Source organism: Lissotriton vulgaris, chromosome 4_1 (assembly GCF_964263255.1).
Source record: "Lissotriton vulgaris chromosome 4_1, aLisVul1.2, whole genome shotgun sequence".
NCBI lineage: Eukaryota > Metazoa > Chordata > Amphibia > Caudata > Salamandridae > Lissotriton > Lissotriton vulgaris.
Window position 1 is genome coordinate 1,751,737,309 of NC_141691.1, and position 18,036 is coordinate 1,751,755,344.

Sequence of the window (18,036 nt, forward strand, 5' to 3'; positions counted from 1 at the left end):
TAGGTTAATTTTCAGCTTTAAATCACTTGTCCCTTATAGATACCGGTGTGGATTATTGGTAGTGTAGCACAGAGCTGTCACTTCTTTAGTATGTAGCTGCACCTCTAGTAAGTGTAAACATAAATCTTATGTGTTGTATAGATGAAAATTATTTAATTACACACACATTTGAGAAATGTAGAGCTTCCCCTTGTAAGTGTTTTGTAAGGCTAATAATAAAAAGTTTGGAGATCCGTTTCTTTCCATATACGTAGTACAATAATACCTTAAGTTGCCCTTTGTACACAGCAAGGTTAACCATGTTAAATGATGGCATGGAAAAATGCTGATGGAAGAAAGCAATATGAAGCAGTTTCAGTTTACCTGGAAGAGTGGTGTTTACTTTTTTATTGACTGTGTCGTGTCTGTTTCTGTTACAGAATAAAACACCAGGAGATACATCTGTAAAAAAGAAGAAAATACCTCGAGATTACAGGGAGTGGGAAAAGTAAGTTTACATACCGTGTTGCACTGCAGGGTCAACTAAAGGATTGTTTCCACTTTAACAACTTTTTTGGAAAGAGATGTGAAATCAAGGAGAGGCTTCTGTATTGTTTCTTCTTTGTTATTGTAATTGTATTTATATAGCGCTTACTACCCCTGACGAGGCATTGGAGAGCATTTTATCGGGTAGCACGCTACTCCAGAAGCCAGAGGTGGATTAGTGGTGGATTAGTAGTAGGAAGTATAAATTGTTATTGGGAGTGGTGGTAGAAGTAGACACGTGAGTCTGTTAGTTGGATGAATAGTATAGAGGAGGGAAGAATTTGGAAGGGGTTGCTTGGGAGTTCATAGTAGTAAAACAGGTTTGGGATGAGTCCGAGAGTGGAGTTGGTGGACATTTTATAAGAGGAATAGGATGAATCATATAGTGGTGATTTGATTAGGTTTATGGAGATTATCTTTTTCTTCTCTGCCATGGAAGGAAAATATCTAAAATATGTAGATACATGACCACAAATAAGAGTTACACATGCACAGAGAATTTAACATGATACGCATATGGGGGAAAACAGGAGTTATAAAATTGTATTGGATAAAGTCCCTTATGTACATGCATGGATAAATATTTACAACCTCAGGCTTTCAGTTTTTGCTGAAAATTAAATCGGAGACTATTTAACCATTAAGAAGTTGTTCCTTTTTCGCCGTTATTTGAAGCTAAAACATTTACATTTTGTGAACTTTCTTAGTGGCATTTGACACAGTAAGTATAGTATCATGTGAAGTCAATTTCTATGTGTTACACAAAGTTATTCGTCACAGCTTCGACTTAACATTTCAAAATACTTTACCTTGAAAAAACATTCCTAGTAAAAGCGGGGACTTGAGGTCCAATAACTTTATTTTTATTTTTTACTCTCCTTGAAACCTTTATAGATATCTTTAATCATGATAATGTTGCCTACCATGTGTATAACCCACAAATCAATATACATTTAATGCCTGTTGATGCAACTAATCTTTTAATTATTGATTCAGACAAGTGGAGACCTAGATAAGTGCGACCTGTATTTATCTTAAACTATGAAATATGTGTGGTATTGCCGATAAAACTTTAAAGTATTGAAGTAGCTTAACAAGCACGTTAAGCTAGCACCTGGTCTTTTGACCAAGACGCTTAGGCTTACCCCTCTACACTAAGTCCCTTTCACCCCAGACTTTCCCTCAGACTTACTGGCCCACCACCAAGACAGAATAAAAGTGAAAAGAACCATATCAAGGTTTTCCAACCGCGCTTTTCTAATTCCTGAAAAATTGGCATCCATCTTGACTTGGAAATAAAAAACTGTTGCTTTGTTAAGCCAGTTTGAATTTTGAATTCTTGCCAGTGTGACAAAGGGCAGTTTATAAGAGTGCAGGTCTAATCCAAGTGCCTTGTGTGTTTATTTATAATTCATCATCCTCATGCAATTTAAGGTTCAAAGATGCCTCACATTTAAAGGTATTCAATTAAAATTGCTGCAGCACGGGTTACAAACTCAAAGCATTGTATTGCGAAAAGCAGTGAAAGTGGTTCTGCACGTGGGATAAATACCCTTTATATTCAGAGCCATACATCCTGATGAGGAAGGAATGTTTTTCCATTAACTGGCTGCCATTTTCTTTTCTCTTCCCCGCTGCTCGTAAGCCTGGTCTTAAATTTGCTTGAGCTAACCTGGTTCTCTGTAGAGCTCCTTCACCAGCAAAAAGTTATGACAAAGTGACCACTATTCTTTGCTCAATTTAACTGAGAAGGTTCGAGGCTGTCCCAACTCGCTCCGTTTTCTGTGATTGGTCCAAGTTTTTATCATCTCAGAAGTTAGGCCACATCAGTTTTGCTGACCCTCTTTATGTGCTCACCCATTGATCCTTAACTACCTTTTTATTAAATGTACATGTCCACCTTGTTTCAGTGAGCAAACAACCAGGAATGTTGAACTAGTAGAAAAGCTAGTTCACACAATACTTTTTTGTGGGTGAGAATATAGGGTGCCCCATAGAGGACAAAGACTGGGAAAATATACTGCAAAGGTCTCCAAGGGTGTCTAGAAACACACGATTCAGGCTCATACGTTTTAACACGCTACATCAAGCATACATCACCTCCCAACGAATAAACCAGTATTTCCACAGAGAGAATGCGGAGTGCCCCAGATGTAGGTAAGTAGGAGCGAATTTCATCCACATGATGTGGAACTGCCGAGCATTGTCCCACTACTGGCAAGAGGTCACGAGGGAGCCGGCCAGAAACACTGATATGATAGTACCATGCACACCAGCACACTGCCTGCTCAATATGTCCCGCACATGTCCAAGACCAAATTTACCGCTCGGTTTCAGGATCTGGCTTTTATATTAGCCACACAGGAAATTACCAGCAGGTGGAAGGTGCCAGGTGGCCCTAGCATTCCGAGGTGTAGGCGGGAGATGGAGAGATGGGCGGGCTGCGAGAGCAGAGTCCTGATGAAAAATGAGAGACAAGGCATAGGCAGAATAGAGAGGGCCCAAGAATGGGAGACACTGGTGGAGGAGAAGAAACTTAATGGTCAAGAATCTGGCAACACCTCCCCAACGGCGAGATCCAGACAAGGGAGCCCCCAGAGACAGGACCCTGAACTTGACCCCGAGCTGGGACCCGGGGAAAATGGTCCACAGCATTAGCAAATCGAGCCTGACCAAACATGGCTAGGAGGTGTAGACAGGAAGGGTACTCAACCCGCTAATGATCTCTAGAGAAAAGCAGCAAACAATGGAAGGCGAGGTTTGCGATGGCCTGCAGTGCGAGTGAGTGGGGGAGTTGGAGGTGGGGAGTGTTTGAACAAACTCAACCAATTAGAAGATGCCGAGACTGTAACTGGGCTACTAAGAAAACCTGAATGTAAGTCAATAATAGATGGCTATTCAAGTCATACTGTGTAATCTAAATTGATGACAGTTTTGGAATGTATGTCACAACAAAATTCAATAGAATATGTTCACAAAAAACAAAAACAAAATACTTCTTTGTCCGGTCAGAAGTTTACTATTATGCTGCACTTTCTTTACTAATCTAAAACTGCAGCCTGAAAAGCATTATAACAGAAACAAACATCAATAGCCAGGAAAGCTGAAGGCCAGTTATATAGGGAGAAAATAAACCCACATACAGCAAAGAAATCTTGTGCAGAGCGGGGGCGGAGCTTGCCGGCAATGATGGCGGACGCTTGAAGTGAGAGCTCCGCGCCGTCACTTCAAATTATCCTGAATTAATCCTAATCTAGCCGAGCCCCGAGGAAAGCGACGCTCTCGCCCTGCCCCCGGGAATACCTGACTGCAGCTGCGAAGCCGCGGAAAGAATCCGAGCCTCCAAAGCGGAGAACGAACGCGAGCCGGGGTTGCGGCGGACTAGGCCACTAAGCCGGGAATTTGCCTAAAACCCACCCCGGAGTGCGTCATCCGACGTGCGGCCCACTGAACGACCTTTGGCGCGGAGAGCCCGGACCTTTCGATTGGACCGAGAGCAGTGAGCGCAACACAGCAGCGGCTACTGACCCTACCCCCTCCAATGTGTGCGGTAGGACTACCGACAACTGCTTGCCCCTGCTGTGCTGCACCAGCTTTCGGGGAGAAGCGACCGGTAACGGCGTGGCGCCATTCTACTTGGGAGATATTGCACTGAGGGCGCTGACTAACTGGAGGGACGCGGCGACAGACTCAAAGGGCGAACGAAGAACGAACCCAACATAGTCCAATTTGGACTTCACAACACAGGAGAGTGCGGTGTTGCGCCCGGATACCAGATGAGGCCTGGTGCGGCTCGGGTGTGCTGGCGCTAGACACACACGTGGAGAGGGGCACGGCAGCGTGTTATACACCATCGGGGCCTGAACCTGGCAGTTGGTGCAGCTGAGCCACAACTGCGAGCAACCCTTGAGAGTTGGACGATCGAGAGACCCGCAGCACCCGACCAGAGCTGGCCAAAGCAACTGGAACGCCCACGGCGAAAATCCACTCGGCAGCCACTGAAAGGGGCAATATGGGCAAAGGAGATAAGACGCAGTCCAAGTTGGCATTTGAACAGCGCAGAGCGCGGCCTCCGGAAACACAGGAATCCTCGCCTGCACAGCAGAGCAAAGGCCCGGAGAGCTTATTTTATGCGGACATCAAGGGGCTCCTAGTTACCATGAAGAAGAGCCTTCAGGACACATGACCGCGATTGGTACGAAAATGGATGCTCTTACTTATCGCATGGACCGAATGTCTGAGAGAGTGGACAAACATGCTGAGAGACTGGATATGTCCGAAAGACGCCTGACTGAAGTGGAAGAGGCCCAAATGGACCTAGATAAAGATCGCAAACAGATGGGGAAGCTCCTCCAGGTCATACAGGATAAATCAGAAGATTTAGAGGCCCGCTCTCGGCGCTCCAATATATGAATTACGGGCATATTGGAAACGACGCAAGTGGGGAAAATGGAACTATTCGTAGAGAAATTGCTCATCACGCTGCTAGGAGACAATGTTTTTTCACCAATGTTTATAGTGAAAAGGGCGCATCGCTCGCTGGGACCACGGCCGCGTCCGGGTCCCCCCCCCCCCAAGACCAATTATCGGAAAGCTCCTGAACTATAGGGACAGGGACACCGCTCTGTGACTGGCCAGAGAAAAGGGGAAACTGCAATACGAGGGGTCAACCATCTCCTTATACCCAGACTTCACGGCGAGGGTACAGGAGGAACGTCCTCACTTTGCACCATACAAACAGCAGATATGAGATCTGGGGCTGGACTACGCCATGCTGTATCCAGCAAAGCTGCGTATCAATCGACAGGGGAATTCTCATTTCTTCACTGACCCAAAGGAACTGCAGAAGGCTTTGAAAACATGGTCTAGGGACCGAAGGAACAGTCCTAGAGGCCAGGATGGAGAACAAGAACTTGCCAGTGGTTTGGAAGACCAGGAGTAGACCCCTAGATCTGCTGCTACTTCCTAGCTGACTCCTGCGCTCAGCCGGGAGTGAGCCCTTGAGAAATGACAGCATAGTGTTGGATTGGGGCCCCCTGGCTTGCTGAGATTCAGACGGGGCCTACTTCCTGCGGAACTGAGAGGGCTGCTACCCCTCTGAGCCCTGGTGAGACCATTCCAAGTTATACTATTGTTGGCCCTACTGTAAATATATTCTGAAATGGTTGGACTCGGTGAATGCTTGAGACCTTTGGTCGCGAGCGGCCTAACCGCATTGAGCCAGTAGAGGGTGGGGGAGAGGGGGGTGGGGTGGAGGGGGGGAGATGCCGCATGGATGTTGACGGGTATCTCCTGGGAGGCGGGATATGGCGCGCGATCTGGGGCGCGAGCGCTGAGACACTGAAGGGGTGACGGGACTAAGAGGTTCTCAATACCGAGATGGAGTATGCACTTTCACCCTGAACTGATTTCGGCGACCTCTGCCCTCGTGCTGTTCACACAACTGAATCCCACCTGGGATTATTTGGGACATGGGGAAGGGAGGAGGGGGGACTTTTCTCTCATGCTAGGCCATGTTTGGGTTGGTCTGCTGTGGGTGGGGGGAGGGGGATTAATGGGACAAGGGGAATGTTATTGTTTAGATGTTGATTCACGATGTACCTTTCCTCAGGGGGCACGAAGTGCTTGCTATGGCCTACCGCATGCTCATGACACAGCTGACCTTCGCACACATGACCACACTCTCATACATCACGACACGCTCTCATGGCTGACGTAACAAGTGCACAGTCGGACGCACGGCCTGCCTCGCTCAGAGCCCTCACATGGAATGTCAGAGGGTTGAACGACTACAGAAAACTCAGAAAGGTGTTAAGCTACCTCAAACGCCACAATATTGATATAGCACTCCTGCAGGAAACGCACTTACCACTCACGAGCAGAATGCTACACAACAGAGGCCTAGAGGGACATATAGTGGCGGCCGGGTTCACCACTCATGCAAGGGGAGTAATTACATGGGTAAACCCAAAAACGAACATCCAAATACAGACGCTAGGTGCGGACACTGAGGGCAGGTATGTTATAGCGGACGGTAAGGGCCTGGGGGTGGATCTGCTAGTTGTTAATACCTATGGCCCCAACTACGATTCCCCTGAATTCTTTGACACACTGGCTGGTGAAATAGGTAGACACGGCAACCCACACGTACTATGGGGTGGGGACTTTAATGTAACGCTTAACCAGGACATTGATAGGTCTTCGGGCCCCCCGAGGGCCCTCGGCAGCTGCACAATCGCTCACAGCAATGTAATAATGTTAGATATGGATGACATGTGGAGGACTAGAAATGCAGGGCGGGGCGGCTTCACACACTACTCTGCCTATCGCGAAATACACACGAGAATTGACTACTGGTTTGCCACTGCGGGGATCAATCGAACTATCAAGCAATGCAAAGTACTTCTGCGCACACTCTCGGACCACTCCCCCGTCCTGATAGATATAGAAAGCCCTGCGAAAAGGTTCGCCCCATTCACATGGCGCTTCCCGCCTTACTCGCTCCTCGACCCGATTTTTCGCTGGGAACTAGCTGAGTCGATTGAAGTGTCCTTTGAAAAGAATGTGGGCTCAGTAGAGGACTTCCAGACGATCTGGGAAGCGTTTAAGGTCTATTTACGGGGCATAGCGATGTCTAAGCACTCTAGTGTCTTGAAGGCGATAAGGACTAAACTAGCTGAGCTGGAACATCGGCTGCAAGCACTTGAGGAACAAAGACGATCTAGACCAGACGAAGCCGCTGAGGTGGAGATTAAGCGCCTTCTGGTGGAATACCACGAGGCAGCAGACAGGGAGGTTCAGCTCCTGGGCAAATATGCCACAGCCCGAACATACGGCGAGGGGGAGCGGCCAGGCTCAGTATTAGCTAATATCATCAAGGGCCGAAGGGGAAAGGCGCTAGTCTCAGAGCTGAGAAATGCAGACGGAGACAGAGTTACAGATGAGGCGGAAATGGCCGCGGTCTTTAGAGACTACTACTCGGCGCTTTACTCCTCCAAGGGCGGCGACATGTCGGCTGAAATACTAGACTATCTGGAACACATAAAGCTTCCGTTCCTTCCAAATTCTGAAAGGGAATTCCTCAGGTGCCCTATACAGTTGGACGAAATCAGAAATGCCCTGGCCACAATGCGATCAGGCAGCGCGCCAGGTATCGACGGACTATCAGTCGACTTTTACAAAACCTTTCAAGAACAACTACTGCCGCACATACACACACTTTTGGAAGACATCTGTGTCCAGGGCAGCATGCCTAGCTATATGAGGGAGGCTATGATTGTCACTATTCTAAAACCAGGTAAACCACATGACGACTGTGGATCATACCGTCCACTATCGCTGCTAAACGTTGACACCAAATTGTACGCGAAAGTCCTGGCAACTAGGCTGGCGCTGCTAACCCCTGACTTAGTGGCCCCAGAACAAGCGGGGTTCATACCATCCAGAAATCTGACATATAATATCAGGACAGTGTTAGGAACCATCCAACATGTCAAGCAGGACATACCGGCGGTGGCGCTTTTCCTAGATATGGAAAAGGCGTACGACTCCGTGGAATGGCCGTTCCTCCTACAGGTGCTGCGACGTATGGGACTTGGCGAACCCTTCATACAAATGGTGGGTGCTCTTTACGAGGGACCTTCGGCCAGGGTGCGTGTGGGCAACGCGATCTCCCACCCCCTTTACATAGGCATTCCACCTCCATACCTGGATCCATGGTGACAGACTGATCCCGCATGTCAGAATGGAGCATCTATTTGCGCATCCGCTGCCACTCCCGGCAACGATCTGCAAGCCGCAGGATCGTCGAACGGGAATTCTGGATTCCATCTCCTCTACCAACCACGATTGGCATTCTCTCCTGCTTCGTCAGGGAGGGGCGACACTATATTCGCCGGAGATGCCGATGGAATGGATGCTTTGGCTCCCACCCATGGCTGAAAGGACGGTCATAAAGGAACTAGCGAAACTAGGACTAAGTAAAGCGGGCGACCTATTTCGCGACGGTGTAGTCAAAACTTGGGAACAGGTGCAAGGGGATGGAAGTGACCCTCCGCTGCTCCAACGCTTTCACTTTCATAGAACCCGAAGTGCCCTCATGGAGATTCTGGGCCCGGACATGGCGGAGCCCCCGGATGTCCCTGAGTTGTCATATGGTATTAAACGCAAGGAGCCCAAGAAGCTCCTAACAAACATTTACAGAGTGGCCAGGTCACACAGTGAACACCAACTCATGGAAGCCAGATTGGCCTGGCAAAGAGACCTAGACGTCACGCTGATTGATGCGACATGGCGCTATTGCTGTGAGAACACGAAGCGAATCTCTCTTAATGGGAAGCATCAGCTAATACACTACAAATTCCTGCAAAGGGTGTACTACACCCCGGAGAGGCTCCACAGATATGGTCTACGGCCAGAGACGAACTGCGAACGTTGCCATGCGGCTGACGCCGACTTCCTGCATCTAGCGTGGGCCTGCCCGGGCGTACAGGCATTCTGGCGCGCAGTCTTTGTGGAAATGAGCAAAATACTGGAGGTGGATTTGGACATGGATCCAGGCATTGCACTCATTGGCAACTCCAGGGGGCTCCCGGTCGCGATCCGCAGGCTCACGGACATGGGGATGCTAATGGCCAAGAGAGTGGTAGCCCAGTGCTGGATGAGAGGTCCTTTACCAACTAAGACTAGATGCGCACGGGATATGCTGTACTGTAGCACACAGACGGAGATGTACAGCGAATTACTACCCCCAAAAAGCCACCCGAAAAACTTCTGGGCCCTATACCAGACTTACCTACAGGGACAGCAGATTGAGACTACAAGCACCACAGATAATGAATCTCAGAGATAGGAGGTACATGACAAAATCGACACTATAATGTGTTTACTAGATGGAGTGTTGTGACGGGAGTGGGGGTGGAAATGCCTCCATTGGGGAGGGCAGTTAGGGGGTACAAACTGAGTGAGGGCGGAACGCAGTAGAGATACGATCCCTTAGGTGTAACACATGAGTAGGTGAGGGTGGTCGGGAGTCAGGTTAGGCTAACACAACTTTGGACACATCGGAATAGCATAGTAGGCCCTTCTGAGGCAAGGGGTGAGAGGGGGGTGGAATATTGACTGCACTGATGGGTTGACGTCAGTTTGTTTTGACACAAGCTTTCAGGCCTTGTTGCTAGACTGATATGATAAGTAACGGGGGATAATGAGAAATACAGAGGGTGAAAAGCTAGAAAATGCACAGGGAAAAATGCAACTGGCAATACTGGGAAATACATTTGATTTTTGGTTCACCATCATTTGGAAAACGCCGCCGGACCCCCGGGTTGTCGGCTGACGGGCTGTATAATATAAGAGATAAGACCTGCCTGATATGCTTATGACGCGGCCGGCCCGTGAGGTTGTAGGCCTGAAGCCGTGTGAATTGAGTTTTGTGCAATAAAAAAATAAAAAAGAAATCTTGTGCAGAGCATCTTTCTATGCTTTCCGGCAGACCTCTGATATGTGTCATCTGGATCCTCTTACCTTTTATGGCAATTCTGTTCTTTTGTTTTATTGTCTTACCCTTGCACTAATTCTTGTCTTCGTATATCATTGGTTTGCATTTTACCTCACTTGTATAGATGTTTAATAAAACCTCTACTACCAGTGGGATTTACATGTAAGTAAGTACGTCTTTATTGCTTGATTAATTAAAATCTTAGCAGTCCACACAACTATAAAAAACACATATATAGCACATTTTCATATTTCCTTAAAAACAGGGTTACTATGTTCTAAAAAACAACAGTTTAACTAGTTGAAAATTCATATGATACAATTTTAGTGAACTTCATAATTCAGGCAAAGTCTGAGTGAGAGTCCCAGGCTTAGCACGTTGCCTGTGCTTATAGGTCTAACGGTCAATTGTTAAATCGTGGTCCGCCAGTCTTAGTGTCTTTGCGTGCCGTGAGCCATGTGCAGTCACCTGGCAGGAGGCTTTGGGCATGGGTGTTTATACTCAGGAGTCCGCGCTTAGTTTTGTTTGTACTTCTTTCATAAAGCAGACAAAACTGCAAACTAATCTAACATTGGCCCCGTCAAAGCACGCCTTCACTGCCTATCTACGAGACCGTATCTGCATTTCATTTATATGTGGCTTTATCAACGCTCTCCTCTCCCGGTCTAGAGACTTGCAGATACACAGAAGGTGCAACACGTCTTCTTTAGTTTCTCCACATAGTCTGCAAAGGGTGGATGGAGATGAGCATTTCCAGTGGGGCATATGGGTTTTGACAGGTAAAATCCCCATCCTCAATGCCAAGAATCTTTCCTTCAGCGTTCCGGAGAAGCTGGTGCCTATGTACGGTTGTGGTGAACACTTTGAATAGCTTTCGATCACGAACCAGCTGTGGGCCCTCTTATTCAGGTCTGCTTGATCTTTTTCAATAGAGACGAGGTTTATCGTCTTATTGACCAGGGCTTTGACGTTGTTAAAAGGAAGACCAGACTCCCAGATGTTCTCCAGGGTAATACGCTGATCCCTGATTGAAGATAAGCCATGGCAGGGGAGTTGTTTTTCCTAGATATTTCTTTCCATAGGAATAGTTCAGTGATCCGGCCGCGGCGCTCTTTATTTTGTACCAGCTTTTAACATACACGCCCTTCCGGTTTATTGCCTGGTTGGGTAATCCGAATTCGAGCCTTAGTTGTGCTGGTGAAGTATATTTTGGAAGCTTGAATATTATTCTTAGCGCTTTAGAGACCATTTTGTCTAGGGTTGTTTCATCCTTCCCTCGCATGACCTCGCTGCCGTAGGTTATCGTTGGTAATAGCTTCGCTCAGAGCACTTCGAGCAGCGGGAGCAGGTTTGGACTGGTTATTTTATTTTTAAGATTTATTAAGGTGATTGCTAGGAGGGTCCCTCACCTTTGAATTGCCTCTTTTTGTTGGTCATACGACCCCTTATTGTCAAAGATTATTCCTAGGTATTTATACGCTTTGACCACTTCGAGTTTGCTGTCGCCCAGCTGCCATTTCGATTGTTTTTTTGCGCTACGCTGGTTGAGCACCATAATTTTCGACTTTTGTAGGTTTATTTCTAACCCGTTGTTTGTGGCAAAGTTATTTGTAGTATGGAGTAAGTGCTTTAAGCCGACTCGAGTTTGGCTGATTAGTATCAAATCATCACCATACAATACATTTGAAAGGGGGAAGCCACCCAGATTTGGTGCATGATGATGCAGTTATCTAATTCGATTGAGAGGTCAGCCGCAAAGAGGTTAAATAGGGTTGGGGCAATGACGCAGCCCTGCTTTACACCTCTGGTCGTTGGAATCAGCCTGGACACGATTGTGCCGCTCTCCAGTTTTATTTGAACCAATGTCTCAGTGTGTAATAAAATGAGTTGATTCAGGAGAGCGGAAGGGATTTCCCATCGGGCAAGCTTTGACCATAGTTTTCCTCTGTCTATGCTGTCAAAAGCGGCTTTGTAGTCAATAAAGCAGACATATAATGGTTGTTTCATTGCTTTTGTCGAATCGGCTAGGAGCGAGAAGGCCAGAATATTAGTGGTAGTTCCCAAGTTCTCCTGGAACCCTGTTTGGTTGATTTGGATTAATGATTTTTCCCTGGCCCATTCCTGTAGTTCGGTCAGTATAAGGCCTGCGTAGTATTTTGCCTCAATGTCAATAAGAGCTATAAGCCTATAGTTTTTTGGGTCGCTCTTACAACCCTTTTTATAAATAGGGGAAATAATTGAGCTTTTCCACGATTCTGGGATTGTTCCTGTGTTGGCGATGTTGTCAAAGAGTGGTAGTAATGCACTGGACCAATATTTTGGGTCTTGTTTGTATAATATTGCTGGCAAGCCATTGGGCCCAGGCGCTCCCTCTCGATGGCTTTGCTTAGTTCTGGTCTCGATCGTTTTAGGAGAGAAGCTCAGTGGTGATCCATTCGCTTGGAGGGGGCAAGGTGGTTGGGCGACATGGTGATCAGCTGTTTTTTGCAGATTACTATGTGATTCTAAATTGAAGTAAGTTTGTAAGTCCAGACGTCTGCGCTGTTATTCATTTTGGTACCGTACAATAGTTTAGCCCAGAGTGATTCCGCGTTGTCCTTTTTTGCGCACCAAATAATTTTGTTTTACCTAGTCCGAAGCTTTTTTAGTGCTTCTTCAGTTCCGTTGGGCGGGTTGTTTTGGCGGAGGAAGCGGATTGCTCTGTTTATAGCCCCCCTTATTGTCTTAGTTCGGCATGTTGACTTAATGAGAGATGGATGCGCTGGCTTGTTTTCGCCCTAATGCCTTGTTTTTGCTGGTGCTCTCGTTTTGCTTGATGTGTAGCTACAAAGGGGGCGGATTGACCTAAAGCTTTAGTGAAGGTTTCCCAGGCATGGACGATGTTTCCTTGGGAAGGTTTGGTTTCCTCCCACAGCGTTTTTGCAGCGGCTGATGCATCTGATTCTCCAGTGTTGGTATCTCATTAGGTGGGGGTCTGAATTTGAATATGTTAAGGCGGTGCCCTGGATACCAAGGGTGAGCTCTTGCGGTTGGTGGTCGCTGTGGTCTGACACCCCGATCATAACGTCCTGTGTTAAGCCAAAAAGGGGTAGAGCAAGGAAGGTGTAATCAATTGCAGAGTTAACTGAGTTTCTATGGAAGGTTGGGGCTTGGGGTCTGTCTCTTGGCATGCGACCGTTTAGCGCTACCAACGATAAACTTTCCAGCTCTCTCAACAAATCCTTTGAGGTTTTAGTTGGTTTGCTGCTGTGACAGATCTCACGGACCAGGAGGCGCTGTCGGCGTCGCTGGACCCAGGATTGGGCAACAAAGCCTTGGCTAATTCAAGCCCACGCGGTGGACCTAAAATGGCGTCTGGAGTGGACCAGGAGGGTCCGGGGTGCTCCTCTCTTGGAAGGGAGCAAGGGCCAGTCTGGAGCAACAGACCAGCAGCAGTGATGTCGTCGGGCGTCGTTCAGAAGGCCACAAGCCAGCGGGCTAGTAGCCAAACAACGCGGTGAGCAGCAAAAAGCAGAAGGGCCCCACGCAGATCGTGGAGATGCTGGGAGGCTGTACTTCGGTGCTAGAGCTGCTCAGGGTCGGGGCTTCTCGGACCCCAAAGCACTCACCAGAGGGTAACTCGGCGGGCGTGCTGTAAAGAAGTCGTGCAGTCTTGGCGATAGCCGGTCCCTCGAGGTCTCGTCGCACTCACGGTTCTCAGCTTGGCTGTAGAGGTGAGTAGAGGTCAGAGGTGCCAGGGAAGCCGGGTCTCGTCGACCTGTGTCGTCGGATTCCTGAGGAAGGACTTGCAGCAGACCGCAGTGTTCTTTTTTTACACTTCTGCTACAAATGTCTTAAAGAATGAAGGTGTTTCAAAGTTAAGCTCATAACTCCCAAGTTACTTTCAGAGCAGAGCAAACAGCAGCTCAGTGTTCCTGTTGACCAGGGGGCCTATGCTAAGGTCAAGGGGGTTCGCATAAGGCCCCCGGGCTGTACTTTCTGTATTAATGCCATAGACCAACAACTTTCTCATAAATAAACAGAATAACACTTTGTGGAAATAAATTATTCAACTGGCTGTTCTACAGCTCAGCAATATTTTCTGGTCCATTAGATGGGCAGAGGTTTTCCATTTGTAATAAACATCCTGAGAAAAGTCGATGGATGGCTCCTCTATAGACACTTCAAATTCAGTATATCAATCTACTGAGAGATCATAACCTTTTTGTTTCTAGACATGTTTCAGCTGTATCCCTTCCTTTACTTCTCTTGAGGAAAGGAAGAAGTGTATCATTCTCTCTTACCTTCCAAATATTGCTATTGTAGAAACCATGTCAAATAACACTTGACCTATACAATAAAGGGAGGATTCTTCCAAGCCTAACGTGACCCCGCAGCCATTGTAAATACATCTAACTAGGCAAACTGAAAAGTCCAACGTGGCTTTGAGCCTATGCCCCTGCACATGCTGACATGGAATTGATGCTGACTTCATGAATTAGCTCAACACTATGTTGTGGTGACTACTTTTCTTCAACCCTTGGCAAAGTCTGAGATGAGGTGAGGATGACATTCCAGAGGGTGGAGCTTAGATGACTTTATCCTCCTTTGAAATGCATGTATCTTGCAAGTTGAGTGTTAATTGGCTCAGAGTGGAGTCTACTTCCTTGTTGAGCTGCAACACTTTTATATATATATATATATATATATATATATATATATATATATATATATATATATATATATATACATACATGTATATATATATATATATATATATTGTAGTCCAAGTGCCCTGAAGCATAGAAGGTCACACAGCAGCGCCTCGCCAAACGGCTCCTAAATGCAGCTTGCCTTCCTGCTCGTAATACTTTCCATCTGCCAGCGCCTTGAAATTGAATGAAATAATCGAACTTACATAAGTAAAGAAGGGTGCTCGCATTAAGGACTCCATGTCCCAACATACACACAAATCCATACTGTGAATACGCCCACTGGGGGGCGGTGATGTAATCCATTAAAGAGCAAACAGTAAAAAAATGCGGGATTCAGTTATTTCATTTTGGCAGCCCGAGAAGAAGAGGGTGTTCCTCGAAACGCGTTGGCAGATGGAAAGTATTACGAGCAGGAAGGCAAGCTGCATTTAGGAGCCGTTTGGCGAGGCGCTGCTGTGTGACCTTCTATGCTTCAGGGCACTTGGACTACAAAATATATATATATATATATATATATATATATATATATATATATATATATATATATATATATATATATATATTCACAGAAAAAAACATAGGTTATAGACCATATATAGTTAGGAATTTGCATTTACAAAACCTTGAAAATTCACTGAAAAAACCATAGGTTATAGACCATATATAGTTAGGGATTAGCATTTAAAAAACCTTATTTTATTTGCACAAAACCATTGAAATTCCATATATAGTTAGTTGCACTAACTATATATCGCGGACCCGCAATCCACTGCTAATGATGTCACATATTACATCATTCATGACATGGTCAGTGACATCACTGATGACATCTCAAATGACATCACTGATGACATCACTGATGACAACACCCAGTGACTGTATGTTTCTGTAAAGTTAAAATATGTCTTACATATTGAAGAATGAGTGGATGTATAAGTGTCTGGATGAAGGATTTAGTAGGTGCATGACTGACTGTATGAGAGAATGATTAAATGTGTCTCACGGAGTGCATGGGTTAGTGATTAAAGTGTCTTAATTTGGCAATCATTATTTATGTTCTTCTGTAAACTGCTGCATGTTTAAATCAGTAGCTATATCAGTAACTATATGGGTTATTGAATGGTTGCCCAAGTATTTGTATGGGAGACTGAGTATGTGTGTGGGTGGCTGGGAGGTGTATAACTCTGTGCATAGATGTGTGAGCAGTTGATTCCCTAGGTGTATGGGTTCAAAAGTGCATGTAGAAACAGCTGTATGGACAGTTGACTGTGTGCATGAGTATATTGGTGAGTGAATGGATATCTCAGTTCTACATGTCAAAGTAAGTACATATGTAAAACACACTCCATGTGAGAGTTGACATATATAAATAACTGAACATAAGAGCCAGTGAATGTGAGAGTGGCTGTATGAATCATTGTGAACTTGTATCAAGGATTGTATAAGAGAGTAAATATGTGTTAGTATATGTTTGAATAAGTAAGGTGTGTATAACTGTATAGTTGAGGAAATGGAGGTGTGATTGATTCTTTGCATGACTGACTAGGTGTGTGAGTAACTCGATGGATGTGTGACAGTCTGTGAGTGCCTGTTTACACTGAGTGTATCTAAGGTTATATTAGAGTCTGAAGATGTATTATCACATAAATGATATCATCAGTGATGTAATCAGTAATGTCAAATGAGATGTCAGTGATGTCATCAGTGATGTCATTTGAGATGTCATCAGTGATGTCATCAGTGATGTCACTGACCATGTCATGAATGATGTAATATGTGACATCATTAGCAGTGGATTGCGGGTCCGCGATATATAGTTAGTGCAACTAACTATATATGGAATTTCAATGGTTTTGTGCAAATAAAATAAGGTTTTTTAAATGCTAATCCCTAACTATATATGGTCTATAACCTATGGTTTTTTCAGTGAATTTTCAAGGTTTTGTAAATGCAAATTCCTAACTATATATGGTCTATAACCTATGGTTTTTTCTGTGAATTTCATTGGTTTTTTAAAAGCTAATATCTATAGCTGTAAAATATATTCTTTATTAAGTGACGTATCACGTAGCCCGTGAGACGCCTCATGATGCATCGCATAACCGTGACGTATCGTCTCTGCAGCGCAAACCAAACCCAAAACGTAAGCGCGCCAGAACACGCTTAAAGATATATATATATTTTTTTAACCTTAATTAGACAAAATCCACACGTGCACATATCACAAACGTTCAAAAAACACAATATGTCGGACTCCCGTTACGCTGCCGGTTAGCTGCCCGGTTAACGTACCAGGAAGCACCTTTACCGCGAAAAATCGCAATTTTTTTTTTCACCCCCCAGGGAACTTTAATAGCCCCCTCATCAATCCTAGGGGTTCAGGAGGGGTCTGCCTTACCCCTTTCATTCATTTACACCTTTTTTTTTTTCCACCTCTTGTCTCTCGATCCCACAGAGAGACAAGATGGCGGCCGCTCCAGACTGTTTACAATGATAACAGCCAATCAGCTTCTCCTCAGACTCCCGTTACACTGCCGGTTAGCTGCCCGGTTAGCTGCCCGGTTCGCGTACCAAGACGCTTCTCTACGGCGAAAAAAATCGGATTTTTTTTGGCCCCGCGTGGCTTTATAATATCCCCCTCATCAATCCTAGGGGTCAGAAGGGGTCTACCTTGCCCTCTTTCCTTCATTTCCCCCTTTGTTTTGGCCTCCTCTTGTCTCTCGATCCTACCGAGAGACAAGATGGCGGCCGCTCCGGACTGTTTACAATGTTGACAGCCAATCAGCTACTCCTCAGACTCCCGTTACACTGCCGGTTAGCTTCCCGGTTAGCTGCCCGGTTCGCGTACCAAGACGCGTCTCTACGGCGAAAAAATCTGAATTTTTTTTTTTTTTTTTGGGCCCGGCGTGGCTCTATAATATCCCCCTCATCAATCCTAGGGGGTCAGAAGGGGTCTACCTTGCCCCCTTTCCTTCATTTCCCCCTTTGTTTTGGCCTCCTCTTGTCTCTCGATCCTACCGAGAGACAAGATGGCGGCCGCTCCGGACTGTTTAGAATGTTGACAGACACCGGAGAGCCAATCAGCTTCGCTTCGCAAAGTTCCGATACGCGAAAAGTTCGCGAACCGGAGCGCTGTTACAGATATATATCTTGTTTTAAACGTTAATTTCTCAAAATTCACTGAAGCACATATATTGAGACCTAGCAAAGGCACATCAGGCTAACAGTCCCTACAATTTTGCCAAGTTTCGTGGAAATCCATTCAGCCGTTCGGGCTAAAAGTGAGGCCAACCGCCCTATGGAAATTAACATGGGAAA

The 18,036-nt window shown here is 46.0% G+C and overlaps 1 protein-coding gene across 1 annotated transcript in view; it reads left to right on the forward strand.

The window, feature by feature from the left end:
• The window catches only part of SPAG1 (sperm associated antigen 1), a 1,072,862-nt gene that overhangs the window by 199,922 nt on the left and 854,904 nt on the right, over nucleotides 1-18,036 (forward strand). Inside the window, exon 5 of the mRNA XM_086966056.1 lies at nucleotides 420-487. Within this exon, the coding sequence (XP_086822182.1) occupies nucleotides 420-487 (68 nt within the window). The remainder of the gene's footprint in view (nucleotides 1-419; nucleotides 488-18,036) is intronic.